This window comes from Pristis pectinata, chromosome 7 (genome assembly GCF_009764475.1).
Source record: "Pristis pectinata isolate sPriPec2 chromosome 7, sPriPec2.1.pri, whole genome shotgun sequence".
NCBI lineage: Eukaryota > Metazoa > Chordata > Chondrichthyes > Rhinopristiformes > Pristidae > Pristis > Pristis pectinata.
The window spans coordinates 20,150,558-20,166,889 of record NC_067411.1 but is presented as its reverse complement, the minus strand read 5'-3'; the positions used below and the strand labels follow the sequence as shown (position 1 = coordinate 20,166,889).

The 16,332-nt window shown below is 41.7% G+C and overlaps 1 protein-coding gene across 4 annotated transcripts in view; it reads left to right on the top strand.

The window, feature by feature from the left end:
• lrp2bp (LRP2 binding protein) overlaps positions 1–7,837 on the top strand; it is a 35,060-nt gene extending 27,223 nt beyond the window's left edge. For 3 of the 4 annotated variants that reach the window (XM_052020401.1, XM_052020400.1, XM_052020402.1), the window contains 2 exons: positions 2,025–2,190; positions 5,761–7,837. In XM_052020401.1, coding sequence (XP_051876361.1) covers positions 2,025–2,190; positions 5,761–5,826 — 232 coding nt within the window. In that variant the 3' untranslated portion in view covers positions 5,827–7,837. The remainder of the gene's footprint in view (positions 1–2,024; positions 2,191–5,760) is intronic. The other variant, XM_052020403.1, reaches the window with a different exon arrangement.
• Positions 7,838–16,332: the final 8,495 nt, after the last annotated feature.

Sequence of the window (16,332 nt, the reverse complement as noted above, 5' to 3'; positions counted from 1 at the left end):
GGGGAGAACGTGCACGCTCAGTTCTTGGTAGCACTTGAGGTCAGGATTGAACTGGGTTCCTGGAGCCATCAAGTAGCAGTGCTAACTGCTGTTTCCCATGCGGCCCTGGGTTCCCTTGTCTGCTTTGAGAACTGTGATCTAGCATGCTCCCTATGGAAAGCGAATCCCCCTGCTCCACTTTGTTGGGAGATTAAGCTGGTTGTGTTATACTGGGGTTTCCCCTTGTGGCCTTCCTCCTCACCCCGGTGTTCTTATCCCTGTGGTTCTTCGGTCTATGCTTCATGTAGCTCAGTGTCTGGATGTGGATGTTGTTCTTTCCCCAGCATCAGCTGTGCCTTTCATACTGCTAGGTAGTGCAGAACGTTACAGTGAATAGTCCAGTGGGCACATATTGCAGCGTGGCTCTGGACAAATGAAAGCAATAAAATTTCACTTCCAGAACAATTTTGATACTTACTTGGCCCTGACTGTAGAATTACGGGGTAGCCGTTTGACCCAGGATCCATCCCTCTAGATAGTGCTGGCTGCCAACAAATCCCAGTGCCCAAGATACCACCTGGTCATCACTGAAATCAAAGTACATCCACTAATCCCTCCATGAATTCAGTGCAGCAGATGCTTGGAAAGATCCTGTGGTGAGGGAGTTGAGAGTCAAGTGAAGTTGAGAGTCATGGTTACCTTGATCTCCATAAAGAGAATAGTTCAGGCGTATGAGTGCAGCTGAAGATCTTCATGCAGCATGTCATGTATTTCTGTGATGACAGCCTTGGAACCCCTGAGCCCAGGTAGGATGTGATGTCTCTAAAGACTTTGTGAGAGTAGGGTCTTTGCAGATAGGCATGTCTGGCTGCTGCATTGGGGTCCCCAACTCGCTGATTGATCGGTCATTGCCACAACATGCCTCCAGTAATGGAGTTCTGCCAGTGGTGTAATCACTGAAGCACCTATTGAACATCACAGCAGACAAGTGCTGACAAAGGATGCTTGCCTTCATCGTTTGGAGCATTGAGTTTAGGAACTGGGATGTCATGTCACAGCTGTACAAGATGTTGGCAAGACAGCACTTGGAGTATTATGTGCAGTTCTGGTCATCACACTACAGGAAGGATGTGAATAAGCTAAAGAGGGTGCAGAAAAGATTCACAAGGATGTTGCTGGTACTGGAGGACGAATTATAGGGAGAGACTGGATAGGCTGGGGCTGTTTTCCCTGGAGTGAAGGAGGCTGAGGGGTGACATGGAGGTTTATAAAATTATGAGGGGCATACATAGGATAGATCATCACAGTCTTTTTCTCAGGGTAGGGCATAGGTTTAAGGTGAAAGGGGAAGGGTTTAAAAGGGGACCTGAGAAGCAAGTTTATCACACACAGGGTGATGGGTATATGGAACGAGCCGCCAGAGGAAGTAGTGGAGGCAGGCACAATTACAAAGTTTAAGATACATTTGGACAGGTAGATGGATAGGAAATATTTCGGGGGATATGGGCCAAACACAAGCAAATGGCACCAGCTTAGGTAGGCACCTTGGTCGGAAGGAATGAGTTGGGCAGAAGGACCTGTTGCTACACTGTTTAATTCTGTGATTCTGACTCCCTGTTTACTTGAAATTTGGAAGTTGTTTTAGCATTCTGCAGTAAGTTTTGAAGCTGCCCAGTCAGATTCCTTGACGTCAACGGAGTGTTCCTTTATGTGGATATAAATGTAACAGACTAGCAAAATATACATCTAGTTGTATTGTCACTGATCAAGGAACATTGCAGTTGGGCAACCAACATTGCCATTGGTGCACAACACCAGGAAAATGTCAATTGTGCACAATTTGCACGTGAATAAAAATGATGCCAATAGGTCGAAGTTCTAGGCTAGAGTTTGCTATTGGGAGAAAAATCAATGGTTTCATCCTCACAGCACTTGGAGGAAACTTCTGCTCAACCAGTGCTGTCAGAATGTTTGGTGCATTGTTTATTGTCTATTGTACAATGACATTTTCTTCAAACTCATAACTTGCTTTGAATCTTCACCAGGGTTGCCCAGTATGACAATATCCCATTAATAGCAAAGGAAACTGATTGTCTGCCATCTTATATAGCAAAGGGCATCGCCATGGCTGCTTTCTACTATGGGAGATGTCTACAGTTAGGCTTAGGGACAAAGCAGGATCAAATAGAAGCCAGAAAATACTTCTGCAGGGTAAGTTCTAAAAATGTTATGAAAAATCAACAGATCATTGACACAGCACAAATTATTTAAATGTGGATAATTTTTCAGTATAAACTTTAACAAAATTTAGTATCTTTGAGTAACTTGTGGAAATCATTTTTACATGTGAAGAGTCCTGTTTGACTCCAGGCTGACAGGCCGACTAGAGGGAATGCCATATTAGATCTAGTTTTAGGTAATGAACCGGGTCAGGTGACAGACCTATCGGTGGGTGAGCATTTGGGGGACAGTGACCATTGCTCCATAACTTTAGAATTGTCATGGACAGAGATGGGAGCAAAGAGGATGGGAAGATATTTAATTGGGGAAAGGTGAATTATAAGGCGAGAACTTGAGAGTGTGAATTGGGCTGACATTTTTGAAGGGAAACGTACTATAGAGGTGTGGTCGATGTTCATGGATCTCTTGGAAGATGTTAGGGATAAATTTGTCCCGGTGAGGCAAAGAAGGAATAGCAGGATGAAGGAACCATGGGTGACGAGAGGTGGAACAACTAGTTAGGAAGAAGGCGGCAGCATACATAAGGTATAAGCAGCAAGGATCAGACAGGGCTCTTGAGGAATATAGAGTAGCAAGGAGGGAACTTAAGAAGGAGCTGAGGAGAGCGAGAAGGGGACGTGAAAAGGCTTTGGCAAGTAGGGTTAGGGAGAATCCCAAGGCTTTTTACTCGTACGTGAAGAGCAGAAGGAAGGCTAGAGTAAAGGTAGGTCCGATTAAAGACAAAGGTGGGAAGATGTGCCTAGAAGCTGTGGAAGTGGGTGAGGTTCTCAATGAATACTTCTCTTTAGTATTCACTAAGGAGAGGGGTCTTGATGACGCTGAGGACAGTGTTGGTAAGGATAGTGTTCTAGTGTATGTAGATATCAAGAGAGAGGATGTGTTGGAGCTGTTAGAAAATATTAGGACAGATAAGTCCCCAGGGCCTGACGGAATATTCCCCAGGCTGCTTTGTGAGGCGAGGGAGGAGATTGCTGAACCGTTGGCTAGGATCTTTGAGTCCTCGTTGTCCACGGGGATGGTACCGGAGGATTGGAGGGTGGCAAATGTTGCCCCCTTATTCAAAAAAGGTAGTAGGGATGGTCCAGGGAATTACAGACCAGTGAGCCTTACGTCTGTGGTGGGTAAGCTGCTAGAAAGGATTCTAAGAGATAGGATCTATGATCATTTAGAGAATCATGGACTGATTAGGGACAGCCAGCATGGATTTGTGAAGGGAAGACCTTACCTCACTAGCCTGATAGGGTTCTTTGAGGAGGTGATCAGGAAGATTGATGAGGGTAGTGCAGCAGATGTGGTCTACATGGATTTTAGTAAGGCGTTTGACAAGGTTCCGCATGGTAGGCTTCTTCAGAAGGTCAGAGGCCAAGGGATCCAGGGAGTCTTAGCCGTGTGGATTCAGAATTGGCTTGCCTGTAGAAAGCAGAGGGTTGTGGTGGAGGGAGTGCATTCGGATTGGAGGGCTGTGACTAGTGGTGTCCCACAAGGATCGGTTCTGGGACCTCTACTTTTTGTGATATTTATTAATGACTTAGATGAGGGGGTGGAAGGCTGGGTCAGCAGGTTTGCAGATGACACAAAGATTGGTGGTGTTGTGGATAGTGTGGAGGGCTGTCAAAGCTTACAGAAGGATATTGATAGGATGCGGAGTTGGGCTGACAAGTGGCAGATGGAGTTCAATCTGGAGAAGTGTGAAGTGGTACACTTTGGAAGGACAAACTCCAAGTGGAATACAAGGTAAATGGCAGGATTCTGGGTAGTGTGGAGGAGCAGAGGGATCTGGGGGTTCATATCCACAGATCACTGAAAGTTGCCACACAGGTGGATAGGGTAGTTAAGAAAGTTTATGGGATGTTAGCTTTCATAAGTCGTGGGATCGAGTTTAAGAGCCGTGAAGTAATGATGCAGCTTTACAAAATTCTGGTTAGACCACACTTGGAGTACTGTGTCCAGTTCTGGTCGCCTCATTATCGGAAGGATGTGGAGGTGTTGGAGAGGGTGCAGAGGAGATTTACCAGGATGCTGCCTGGATTAGAGAGTATGGATTATGAGGAGAGACTAAAGGAACTAGGGCTTTACTCATTGGAGAGGAGGAGGATGAGGGGAGACATGATAGAGGTATACAAAATATTAAGAGGAATAGATAGAGTGGACAGCCAGCGCCTCTTTCCCAGGGCACCAATGGTCAATACAAGAGGGCATGGTTTTAAGGTAATGGGTGGGAAGTTCAAGGGAGATGTCAGAGGGAGGTTTTTCACCCAGAGAGTGGTTGGTGCATGGAATGTGCTGCCTGCGGCGGTGGTGGAGGCAGATACGTTGGTCAAGTTCAAGAGATTGTTAGATAAGCATATGGAGGAATTTAAGGTAGAGGGATATGTGGGAGGAAGGGGTTAGATAGTCTTAGGAGTGGTTTGAAGGTCGGCACAACATGGTGGGCCGAAGGGCCTGTATTGTGCTGTATTGTTCTATGGTGCTTCAGTAATTTTCTTCTGCCCAGAAATTGCTTTCATTTTTTGGTTGACTGTGTACAAATGTATAATTTCAAAAACTACAAATGATAATCGCAGCATAATTAGTTTCACCTCCTACCTCCTGTTCCATTTTATTTTCCTGCACTGGGTAAACAACTTGGTTTCACACAATCTATGCTTTCAGTCAGTAGAACAGATGAACTAATAGATGCATGAAATTTAATATTTCCCTTCTGATACGGAGAACTGCCTGAACTCCATATGTGTCAATCCACAGTAACAAAGCCAAGTAACTCAACAAAATAGAGACATCTCTACATCCTGCCCTAAATGAAGTAGAGTACTTGCAGCTAATGAAAATTGAAAAGCTGCAGATGCTGGAAATATGGTTCGTGTGCCAGAAGGACGGGTGCTGCGGGTATCCAACATCCTACCATTAAACCAAGTGTAGGTTGGTTGGCTTAGCTTTAGTGAAAGTTTAGGGTATTCCAAGTAAACTAAGTTACCGTAATGATGGAGGCCATTCAGCCCATTAGGTCCACGGCTAGTAGCTAAGGAGCAATCCCGTTAGTCACATCACAGCCCTCCTTATTTCTGTGTACCTCTGCAACTTGCTCTCTCTTGCGTGGATCCATCAACTTCCCTTTAATTCTTTTGGAATTGGACATGTTGGTATTTCAACTTTTCCACTGAATCTAATGTAGAGGATACTCCTTTATCTTGCAATTTTTTTATGCTAAACAAATAAATAATGCGGTTGGAGGAAATCGGCCAACGGGATATTTTGTTAGAATTCACTAAATTATCACCTATGGAATGTTCAGATTTTAACAAAACTCCTTGAGTCAGTTTCTGTCCTGGTTTTGATGCAATACTGAAAAATATCAGCCTCCAATAGTTATGAAAAGATTTTAATTGGAGCTCCATTGATCTGGAATCTGAGTTTTTTTCTTAGAATGAGGATGAAACCGGCAAAGCTGCATTGATTGCAAGAACTTTTCAAATGTCATGTATTATCCAACATGTTGAAAACAGAAAACGTATAACCTGGCTATTTTTTTTTAAATTCAAGGCAATTAACATGGATCGTGATATAGCGACTGACTTGCATTTTCAAGTTATAATGGAAAGAATTTAAGAAGAAGCCATTGTGAAGAAATGTTGTATAGACACTACTTCAGTGGATTATTGTTCTGGCAATTGTTTTTCATCATGTAATTAACATCACATCATTTTGGAAATGGAAAATTGAAGAGGTACCACTAAGTCAAGAGTAAAAATGGCCTATAGCTCCTGGAAAAATATTCTTCAACTCCTTAGTACTTGATGAGAATAAGTTCGGACAATATAAATCTGAGCCATTTGAAATGAGTTTGTGAACATTTAGACCATGTGAGATCTGCCATTTTTAAAAGAAAAATGCTCCTCCAATACTTTTAGCTTGTGTTCCTGTGGCAAATGTTGCTTAAGAAGATTTGTCATGTGACAGTAGACAAGGAGCATAGCAATGGCAAAGACCCAATCTTTGATTTAGAAAAATCTCTCAAAGCATTTTGGAGGCATGACCAAAAATTGCAAACCAAATCTTCGGAAATATTAGGAGATACAAAAGCAACAGAGTATACATACCAGGATCTGAAATATTAACACAAAATGCTGGAGATACTCTGCAGCTCAGACACGTCCGGTGCTGTCTGTGTGGAGTTTGCACATTCTCATGCGAGTGCATGGGTATGCATCCTGGGTGCAGCAGTTTCCTCCCACATCTCATCGAGGTGAATTGGCTACTGTAAATTGCACATAGGGGAGGTGGGTGCTAGGAGAATCAGGGTAGAGTTGAGGGTCAATTGAGAGGGAGGAAAGAACAGAAAAATAAGTGGGGAATGGGATTTTTGGGATTGCTCTGAGAGCAATGGGTCAAATGGCCTGCTGATAGGTCATTGACCTGAAATGTTAACCACCCATGTGCTCCCTGACCTGCTGAGTAGCTCCAGTACTTTTTGTTTTTATTGGAGATATTTGAAGTATGAGGTGAAGTTGAGTCATGGATCTGAGCTTTAAGGATCATTGTAAATGGAAGAGCGACACTTAGGGTAGGATATTCCAAGTCCTAAGACATAGTTGAGGATAATAGGGGAAAAAATAAAAGGAAGAGATAATGCGACAAACAGCACAAGTCTGAAGAACCAGCAATGTTTGCTGTTGCACATAGTGAGTAGTGTGCAAAGTAGAATATACATTTGTACTTAGAGATTTTTGGAACAGTAAGACAAGAAGTCTTGTATTTTGAGAGTATGTAAACATTGGAGACAATGTGCAAGATCATGTGATAGCTGCAGCAATACTGCCTTACCACTATGGGGAGCACTGAGCTGAGATTAGTTTGACAATCTTCCTTGCCTTGACCTCTTCTCAACCTGAACATCTAATCTGGAATGAACTTCTTTGCCAGACTATTAAATAGCCCCTATCTGCTAGCTTGAGTGGTCTCCTGATGCTGTTCTCAATTTCTAGGCTCGCCAACATGATTTCTGGTTCCTAACAAAACAAATCTTCAACCCTTATTACTAGAGAGTGAGTTTGAACTTCACAGATCTGAGCCAAGTTGAATTGAATGGGTAAAAATTTCGACCATTTTAAATGTACAATATATTTTAGAAGAATATTCAATACTTTTAGCTTGAGGTCTTTTGGCAAATGTTGCTTAAAAAGATGTCTGTAGTAGCAGACAGCCTAGCAATGGAGGTGGCCAAATATTTGATTTAGAAAAGCATCCCAAAGCATTTCAGAAGTGCGATCTAAAACTGCAAATAAACGCAGTGCAGAAAAAGTGCCTCCTTTGTGAGATGGTGTGTAAATTTGTCCACACAGCAACTGTTTGCACTTTGTTTCAAAATGCTCTTGGTTCCTCTGTGAAATTGGTAAAACTTTGCTGTAAATTCAGGTTCTTTCTTAAATGAAATAAATTCTTGTTGGTGTGTTATTTTAACAAAATCATAAAACATGAATAGAAATAAAATATATTTAAGAAGTTCTATGGTTTTGTTAAAAGACTAACATTGGGTCCATTTGGTTGATATTGACGGACACCTCCAGCAGGTGTGGAATTTACCTCAAATGCTGAACGATGTGAATGAAATAAAACTGAAACCAACCCCTTCAAAGTGCACATGCAGTTTATTTTACTACACTATCACGAATGCAAGTAACATAGGAAATTAAACAAATGAGATGGAAGCACAAAGCCGGTAAATGGGCAGGATTATGGGAGAGAGATGGATATCAGTGGGTTAGGAACAGGAAGTAACATTCCAGGCTGTAGGATCCTTTACAATTAGGAAAGGAGGACTGCGAGTAGATGAGAGGGTGGGGGTTCTATCAAGTAGTTGGCTCCACCCAAAACCTTATGACATCTTAAAAGTTTGTCAGGAATATGATGAAATACTTGCTACTTGACAGCATAGGTGCAGTTCCAATAATATTCAAGAAGCTTGACAAAATGCACTCTGTACTACCTCAATGTAACTGCACTGTGTAATGAATTGACCTGTACAATCAGTATGCAAGACAAGCTTTTCACTGTACCTCAGTACAAGTGACAATAATAAACCAATACCAACATCCAGAACAATGTAAGATGCTTGGAATCCATCAACATCCTTTACCACGTAGGTACAAGATACACTGCATCATACTGCTTCTTCAGCAGTACATTGCAAGTTTGCAACTTCTACCAACCAGAAAGGCAGTGGCAACATGGAGGGAAATTTGCGACTTCCATGTCTCAGTCACACACCATCTTTGCAAAAACAATAAATTCCCCATTCAACATCACTTTAGGATCCAATGCAAATGGACTCACCATTCCCTTCTGACCCATGTACTGTGAATGAGGAAAAAAAACACAAAAATCGCAATAGAGTAAATGTAATAAGATAGTACAAATGCTGTGAGTAGAGAATGTGAAGTAGTCGTATTTATAAACACGGAGATCAGCGGAACATGTTGTGGAAACAGCAGGCCAGTTTCCCCCCCCCCCCCACACACACACTACCCAGCCACCCCTCCACACATGCCCACACTTGTCCAGTCCAGATGGAGCATCAATCGTAGTGCTTTTCTGTTTCAGAGGCCATTAGAAAGGTCTCTGTGGTGGCAGGGCCTTGAGCAGCGCAGTGAAGAAACCCTCTCTTGAAATACCTTTGACTGCTCACAAAGCTGGGGGCAGGGATTTGCTGCCTATCAAAGCTCTAATTGATTTTTAACCATTTTTGAATGATTGACATTTGAAGGTATTTAAACTTAAAATCAATGTCACTTTTTAAAAAATGAAATTATTAAATTAATAGAAAAATCTTCAAAGCAAAATAAGGATTATTGAAGCTAGGAGAAGTTTTTAATCGATATATTGAGAGAGAAAATTGCTTTGGGGAATACTAATTCATGGAAGATGGATGCCAGCAAGGCAATAATGGCCTGGATTGTGCTCAGTCCAGCCCTCCACTGATGCTGTTCCTGTGTTTTTGCAGATCCACAGGTCAAATCAAGCTCAAAGCTGTTCAACAAGACAGGACAGCCTGCAGGTGGTGCATGGGTGTCATGCAATGGATCCTGAGGCCTTGTCCAGCAGGATTTAAAATAAAATAAAATTAGTAAATAAGGAATATTCTTTAAAAAAATTCTAAAAGTGCTACAAATTGATTAAAAACATTAAATAAAATAAAGGAAACTAAAATAAATACTCTCTTGTACTTACCTTTTTGAGCTAGGTCAACGATTCCATTCAAATGCCTGCCATCGCTGGTATCAGCTGAGGAGCTGGGTTCAGGACATTTGAATTTTGCCTCCGGACCTGGTGTTGTGTAGTGAAATAGATCATCAGATATGTCAACATCTGCCCTCTGGCTCATTCCTGATCTCTCTGTTGCACAGATGCAGAAGTCAGGAACAAGCTGACCTGTGCACTGCAGTTAGCTGGCAGTTCACCGGCTGAAGAGCAGTATACTCCAGCCAATGCCTTTTAAGGGCATAATAACAAATAAGGAAATAATAGATCTGTTAAATGAGTGCCTTGTATCTGTTTTCACGGGAGAAACATCGGTGGTACAGGAAACCTAAAAATAAGGTGAGAAGAACCTGGTAGACTTAATAAAAGTAATGAGAGGTGTAATGTATTTTTATATGGACTGTGAACTAGGCTGGGGGTGCTGTAAGCTCGTAATGCAAGAATGTTCTAGAATCCACCAAGATGCTTCATTACAGACCAACAGCAACAATGGACACACAATGCTGATGTCACAATGTCATTACATTATTCACTTGACTAATTTACACAAGGTTATGCCAATACACCAACACTGCTTTGCTCCTCTGGAAACAGTGTCTCCAGTGTATACACAGCTATTAGAGCCTGTTAACTGATTTCCTTAAATATCTAAACCTCAAGTGTGCATGGATGTCTGGCTCTGCAATACGTTCCTGAACTGTGGAGAATGTGCTCACTGCTGATCTGTGGCACCGACTGTAATTAGTCCTACGTTCACCTTAGGAATAGATTTATCATTACACATCCTTTCTGCATCTTATATAATACTTTTCCTATGATCATCTTATCGACATGGACACTTCTGAAATAAGAACAGAATGCTGGTAATGTAGGTCAGATGCATCTGTAGAGAGAGAAGCAGGGTTAACATTCCAGGTCTTTCATCAGGCCTCAAGAATGAGCCTCTGAAATAAGGACACTCCAATACATGTCAGACTCCCTTAGAGTCTACAGACTGAAAAGTTTTGCAAGTTTTGTGCATTGGTCAATCAATGATAAGGATTTAGAAGTAGTATCAATGTGCACTCCATGCCAACAATGCACAACGACGTCACCTAAGACACCACTACAAATATGGAGATGGCCGACTCAACTATTCTAAAATGTCAGTGTAGATTTTTATCAAAAAGGAAACAATTTGCTGGTTCTCATTGACACGTTTCAAATGTTAGAAGTCAGGTATATTGGTACGTACAACAGTGGAATGTACGATTGAAGATTTGTCATGAATCTTTGTGGCGCATGGAATACATAGATGAGTTAGTGCCATAGAGTCAGAGCTAAACAGCACATAAACAGGCCCTTCGGCCCAACTCATTCTGCCGAGTTGCCTAACTGAGCTAATCCCATTTGCCTGCATTTGACCCCCATCCCTCTAAACCTTTCTTATCCATGTACCTGTCCAAATGTCTTTTAAATATCATAATTGTACCTGCCTCTACCACTTCCTCTGACAGCTCATTCCATGTACGCACCAAACTCTGTGAAAAAGTTGCCCCTCAGGTCCCTTTTAAATCTTTCTCCTCTCACGTTAAACGTACACCCACTAGCTGTGGACTCCCCTACCCTGGGGAAATAACTGTGGCTATTCACCCTACCTATGCCCCTCATGATTTTATAAACCTCTATAAGGTCACCCCTCAGCCTCCTACGCTCCAGGGAAAAAAATGTCCTAGCCTATCCAGCCTCTCCTTACAACTCAAATCCTCCAGTCTCGGTAACATCCTCATAAATCTTTGCTGCACTTTTTTCAGTTCAATGACATCCTATAGCAGGGCAACCAGAACTACATGCAGTACTCCAAATGTGGCCTTACCAACTTCTTATACAGCTGTAAAATGACGTCCAAACTCCTGTACTCAATATCCTGACCAATGAAGGCAAGCGTGCCAAATGCCTTCTTCACGATCTTGTCTGTCTGTGACACCATTTCTGAGGAACTATCTACCTACACCCCTCAGTCTCTCTCTGTTCTACGACACTCCCCAGGGCCCTACCATTTACTGTGCAAGTCTTGCTCTGGTTTGGCTTACCAAAATGCAACACCTCGCATTTATCTGACTTAAACTCCATCTGCCATTCCTCGGCCCACTGAGCCAGTCATTCAAGATCCCATTGTGATCTTAGATAACCTTCCTCACAGTGCACTATACCATTAATTTTAGTGTCATCTGCAAACTTACTAACCATGCCACCTACATTCTTATCCAAATCAGTAACATAAATGATGACCAACAGTGGACCCAGCACCAATCCCTGCGGCACACTGCTGGTCACAGGCCTCCAGTCAGACATGGCATGGAATGGAATACCAAATGAGTTAATGACATTTGACCTCAGTTCATTTTGCATCTGAATGATTTCTGTAACGTAATGGTATCAAACATCAAATGGCCCAAGTTTCCTCCAATGTGACAATGATTCATTGTTTGGCTAATTTTTTTGCCAATGTCCCATCATTGTGTTAAATACTTGTTCACTGGTCTGAAGCATTTGATACCACTCAGATACAAAATTTGCAGGCATATTCCATGCACCACAAAGATAGATTGCAAACTTCCAATCATTGTTTGGACACTTAGGTGTCGTACTTTCACTTTTATATTTGGGCTGGCAAGGAATAGAATTCTCTGGCACTTTTGGATACTGTCTCCACTTTAGTTGCAATCCTGTAAGCCTGAACAAAGCTGAGACTGAATGTGCCTAACTGAATGGATCTTTTCATCATTCAACCACACACAAATCTCTCTCAGTAAGGGATCTATAAATGTCCCCAAAATTACAGAGCCTTGATTCAGTGTTTATTATTGTTTCTTCCATTTGCTGGCTCTTCCAATTACTGGCTGTGGATGTCAAATCTACGGTTTTCTGCTATTTCAAATGGATGTGGGTTAATGCATTCTAGTTTCTGTATTCTGCCCGTAAATAGGACATCTTTAGCTTTTTTGCAGAACTATTAGATTGGTGAGGGTGCAATATACTTTGCAGCTGATTTCTGGGGGTAAGATCTCCTGCTTTGAATAAGCATTGTTTCACACACTTACACCGTCTATAAAATATATGTGTACATGAGTTCCTATTTTCCCACCTCCTGATGACATTCAAATCAGTGTGTGCACTCAAATATATCCAGCATTTCTCACCTTGCTGCTGAGTATGGGATTGTTGCTCTTGCACCTTTCTCTCTTACCTATCATGCCAGGAACCACACAAGTTCAGCAATACATCCAGGAGGATCAATGGTTAGGCTACTTCTTCCAATCAACTGTGTCTTTGAGATTCCATGATGCAATGGTCTAGAACTTTAGCAAAAAAAGGCAACATTTCTATTAATTGGAATCCATGGCAGAATGGAGATTATCCTCATCACCAATTGGAATATATTTTTGGATGGTTGTTGAATGAAGCTGGGAGTGCTGGCAAGCTCCAACTACAAGAATATTCAAAGAGACACCAGAAGCTTCAGAAGAGGGTGTGCTTTATTGCAGACTAATAGTGACAACTGAACATGTAGTGCTTGTGTCATAAGAAATACATCCAGTAAGTTGGGAAGAGGAGGCTACAACGGGATACTGATAGGTTGATGAGCGTGTAAATGTTGGAAAACGTGAAACTATTTTGGCAAGGCAAGTATAAAAAAAAATTATCCAAACAGAGATTGCAGGACTTATTGGATGCTGGATGATCTAGGTGTCTTGGTTCATAATTTGCAGAAGGGTAGTATATAGGTACGGTGAGTAATTTGGAAAACTAACAGATGTTTTTATTTGTTGCCAGGGAATTGAATATAACAGTACAGAAGTTATAGTTCAGTTATATGGGGCATTGGTTTCCTTATTTAAAGAAGAATGTAAATGCATTGGAAATGGTTCAGAGAAGGTTCACTAGACAAGAAACCTGGAATGTGTGGGTTATCTTGTGAGGAAAAGCTGGACAGACTAGGCTCATTTCAGCTGAAGTTTAGAAGAATGAGAACTGACTTAATTAAAATGCAAGGTCCTGGGAGTCTTGACAGGATGGATGTGGAGAGGATGTTTTCTCTTTTGGGAGAATCCAGAACTAGAGATTGTTACTTAAAAATGCAATGTTGCTCATTTAAAACAGAGGTGATGCAAGTTTTTTTCTTCCAGAAGATCACCAGTCTTTGGAATTCTCATCCTTAAAGGGCGGTGAGAGCAGAGTCTTTGAATACTTTTAAGACAAAGGGAGATAGATCTTTATAAGCAAGGGGATAGAAGCTTAGTGGGGCTAGGTAGGAATACAGAGTGGAAGTTAGATTCAGATTAGTCATGATCTCATTAAATGATGGAGTGGAATTGAGGGCCCACCTGGTCCACTCCCACTCCAAATTGGTATATTTACATACATACCTTCTTCTCCTGTTAGACTCCCAATCCATTGTCTCAAGGTTCTCAATACCATCCTGAATGCTTCTCCTCCACTATGAACAGTCGTGGGCCAGAGGTCCCCAAGAGTCAGTGGAGATGTAGCACTTCTTCAAGGAAGCTTTGAGCACATCCTTGAATATTTCTGTCTGGCCGCTTGATAATCTCCTACCACAACAGAACTTGGAATAGGGTATGTTTCAGGTCTCTGGTGACTGAAGTTGGAGGATTTTGCCAAGGTAACATTGGTGGTATTTTTCCAGTACCATGAAATGGCTAATGTGGGTAGTTCAGGTCTCAAAAGCATACTGGAGTACAGGGGCCCCTGCTGCCTGGCACTGTCTATGTTCTCCGGTGCTGTGTGGAGTTTGCATGATCTAGTTGTGAGCACAAAGGTTTCCACCAGATCTTATGGTTTCTTCCCACAGCCCAAAGGCATGCAGATTGATAGTTTATTTGGCCACTGTAAATTGCCCCTGATGTGTAGATGAGTGGTAGAATTTGGGGGGAAATGTTGGGATTGTGGGGAGAATAAAATGGAATTAGTCTAAGTGGCTGCTTAATGGTCAGCATGGACTCAGTGGGCTGAAGGGCTGTATGGTTCTGTGACTGTTCAATTGAAGAAAACGGTATTCGAAGATCAGACCTGGCACAAAACTCAAAGGTTGAGTTTGGAGACTGAAGGAGGTGGTCCACAGGAAGCAAGATAAACAATTCTCCATTCTAGGGTTAGAGTTTCATTCTGAGGTTAAAGGAAGTTACTAAATTGAGGCACTGAATTAGTGGGGAAAAAAATCAGCCTTCAAGAAGTTAAATGTAGGTTTGCCAGCTTAAGGGTTTAAATTATGAAGAAAGAGTACAAACCAAGCTTTTCTTATGTGTTTAGAAGGATGAAGGGTGGTTCCAAATGAACTTTTTAAACTGTTAACTGTGATTTGATAGGATTTATACAGGTAAAATATTTAATTTATTTTGGGTTTCCAGGGCAGGTGAGCATAAATGTGAAATCAAAGCAAGATAAATTAGGAATAAAGTTTGGTAGGATTCCTTGCACCCACCTCTCCCCATCCAGAATGGTGAAACTTTGAATTCTTTTCCCATACGACATATGTCTGCTTGAAAGTTTTAGAACAGGGTTGATCATTTTTTGGAGACACGAGAGACTGCAGATGCTGGAATCTGGAGCAAAAATTGAGCTGTTGAAAGAACTCAGTAGGTCAGGCAGCACCTGTGGAGGGAAATGGAGCGTCAACATTTCAGGTTGAGACCCTTCATCTGGGTTGAGAGGGTAGAGGGGAGATGGCCAGTATAAAGAGGTGAAGGGAAGGGATGGGGCAAGAGCTGGCAAGCGATAGGTAGATCCGGGTGAGGAGGGGTTGATTGCAGATGGAGTCACGTGGGGAGGGAAGGATGGAGATAGCGACAGAGGCTGGGAGGTGATGGTGGAGACAACAAAGGGCTCCAGATCATGGAGTGTGATAAGACAGGAAAGTGATGAGTGGAACCAAATAAGGGAAGGAGGGGATAATTTTTTTTTGTCAAGTCTTAAATTCTGTTTGAGAAATGCTGTGAAGTGCTTTGAGACGTTTTGCAATGTAAAGTGCACGTTTTTGCTGCAAGTGTTTCAAGGGTATATGGAGCTGTAGGAGAGATCATTCATGATTTAACAGAATGACAGAAGAGATAGGAGGGGCTTAATGGCCTATTCCTTTCAGCAGTCTGCATTGCAGTTCAATGCAATGCTGTTAAGGTTCACAAAGCAATTTGGTACATCTAATTCATAATCTCACTCTATCCTTCAAAGAGATGGTACTGAGGTTGGAGAAAACAGACAAAAGGAAAATAACTTAACAGCCAATGGTGCAATGGGGAAAGGAAATCACAAATACTGAAGATTATAATTTTGTGCAGATCATATGCAGTGTTTTTGTGAAGTACAATGGTCATTTAGGTATTCACCTAAAAATAGGTTCAAGCCTGCACCCTCTGATTTGAAACATAATTTAACGTAACACTAATTTTGAGAATTATTCCCTCAATGCCATATATAACTTGGCATTGATAAATCACTTGACTATAAAAAGTATTACAATTATTTGGACTCAATACACCAAAAACTAATTTTAGTTCATCAGAACCAGAGCAGAATCCCATTGAACATTACAAAATTTAAGCCAGGATATCATCATATTTGTGATTTACATGCCACCTGCAGATCTAGTTAATTATAAATATTACAATGTAGAGGATGATGTGATACACTGGATTTTCGACAAATATAGAACAGGGCTGAGCATTTGATCCTTCAGATGGCTGATTCTAATTGCCAGTCTTGCAAATGGACAGAAATCATTAAAGTTTCTTGACAGGAGACAAAATTCAGCAAGGAAAAGAACGGCTCTCTCTCACAATTTTCCCCAACAGTCTGAACAGT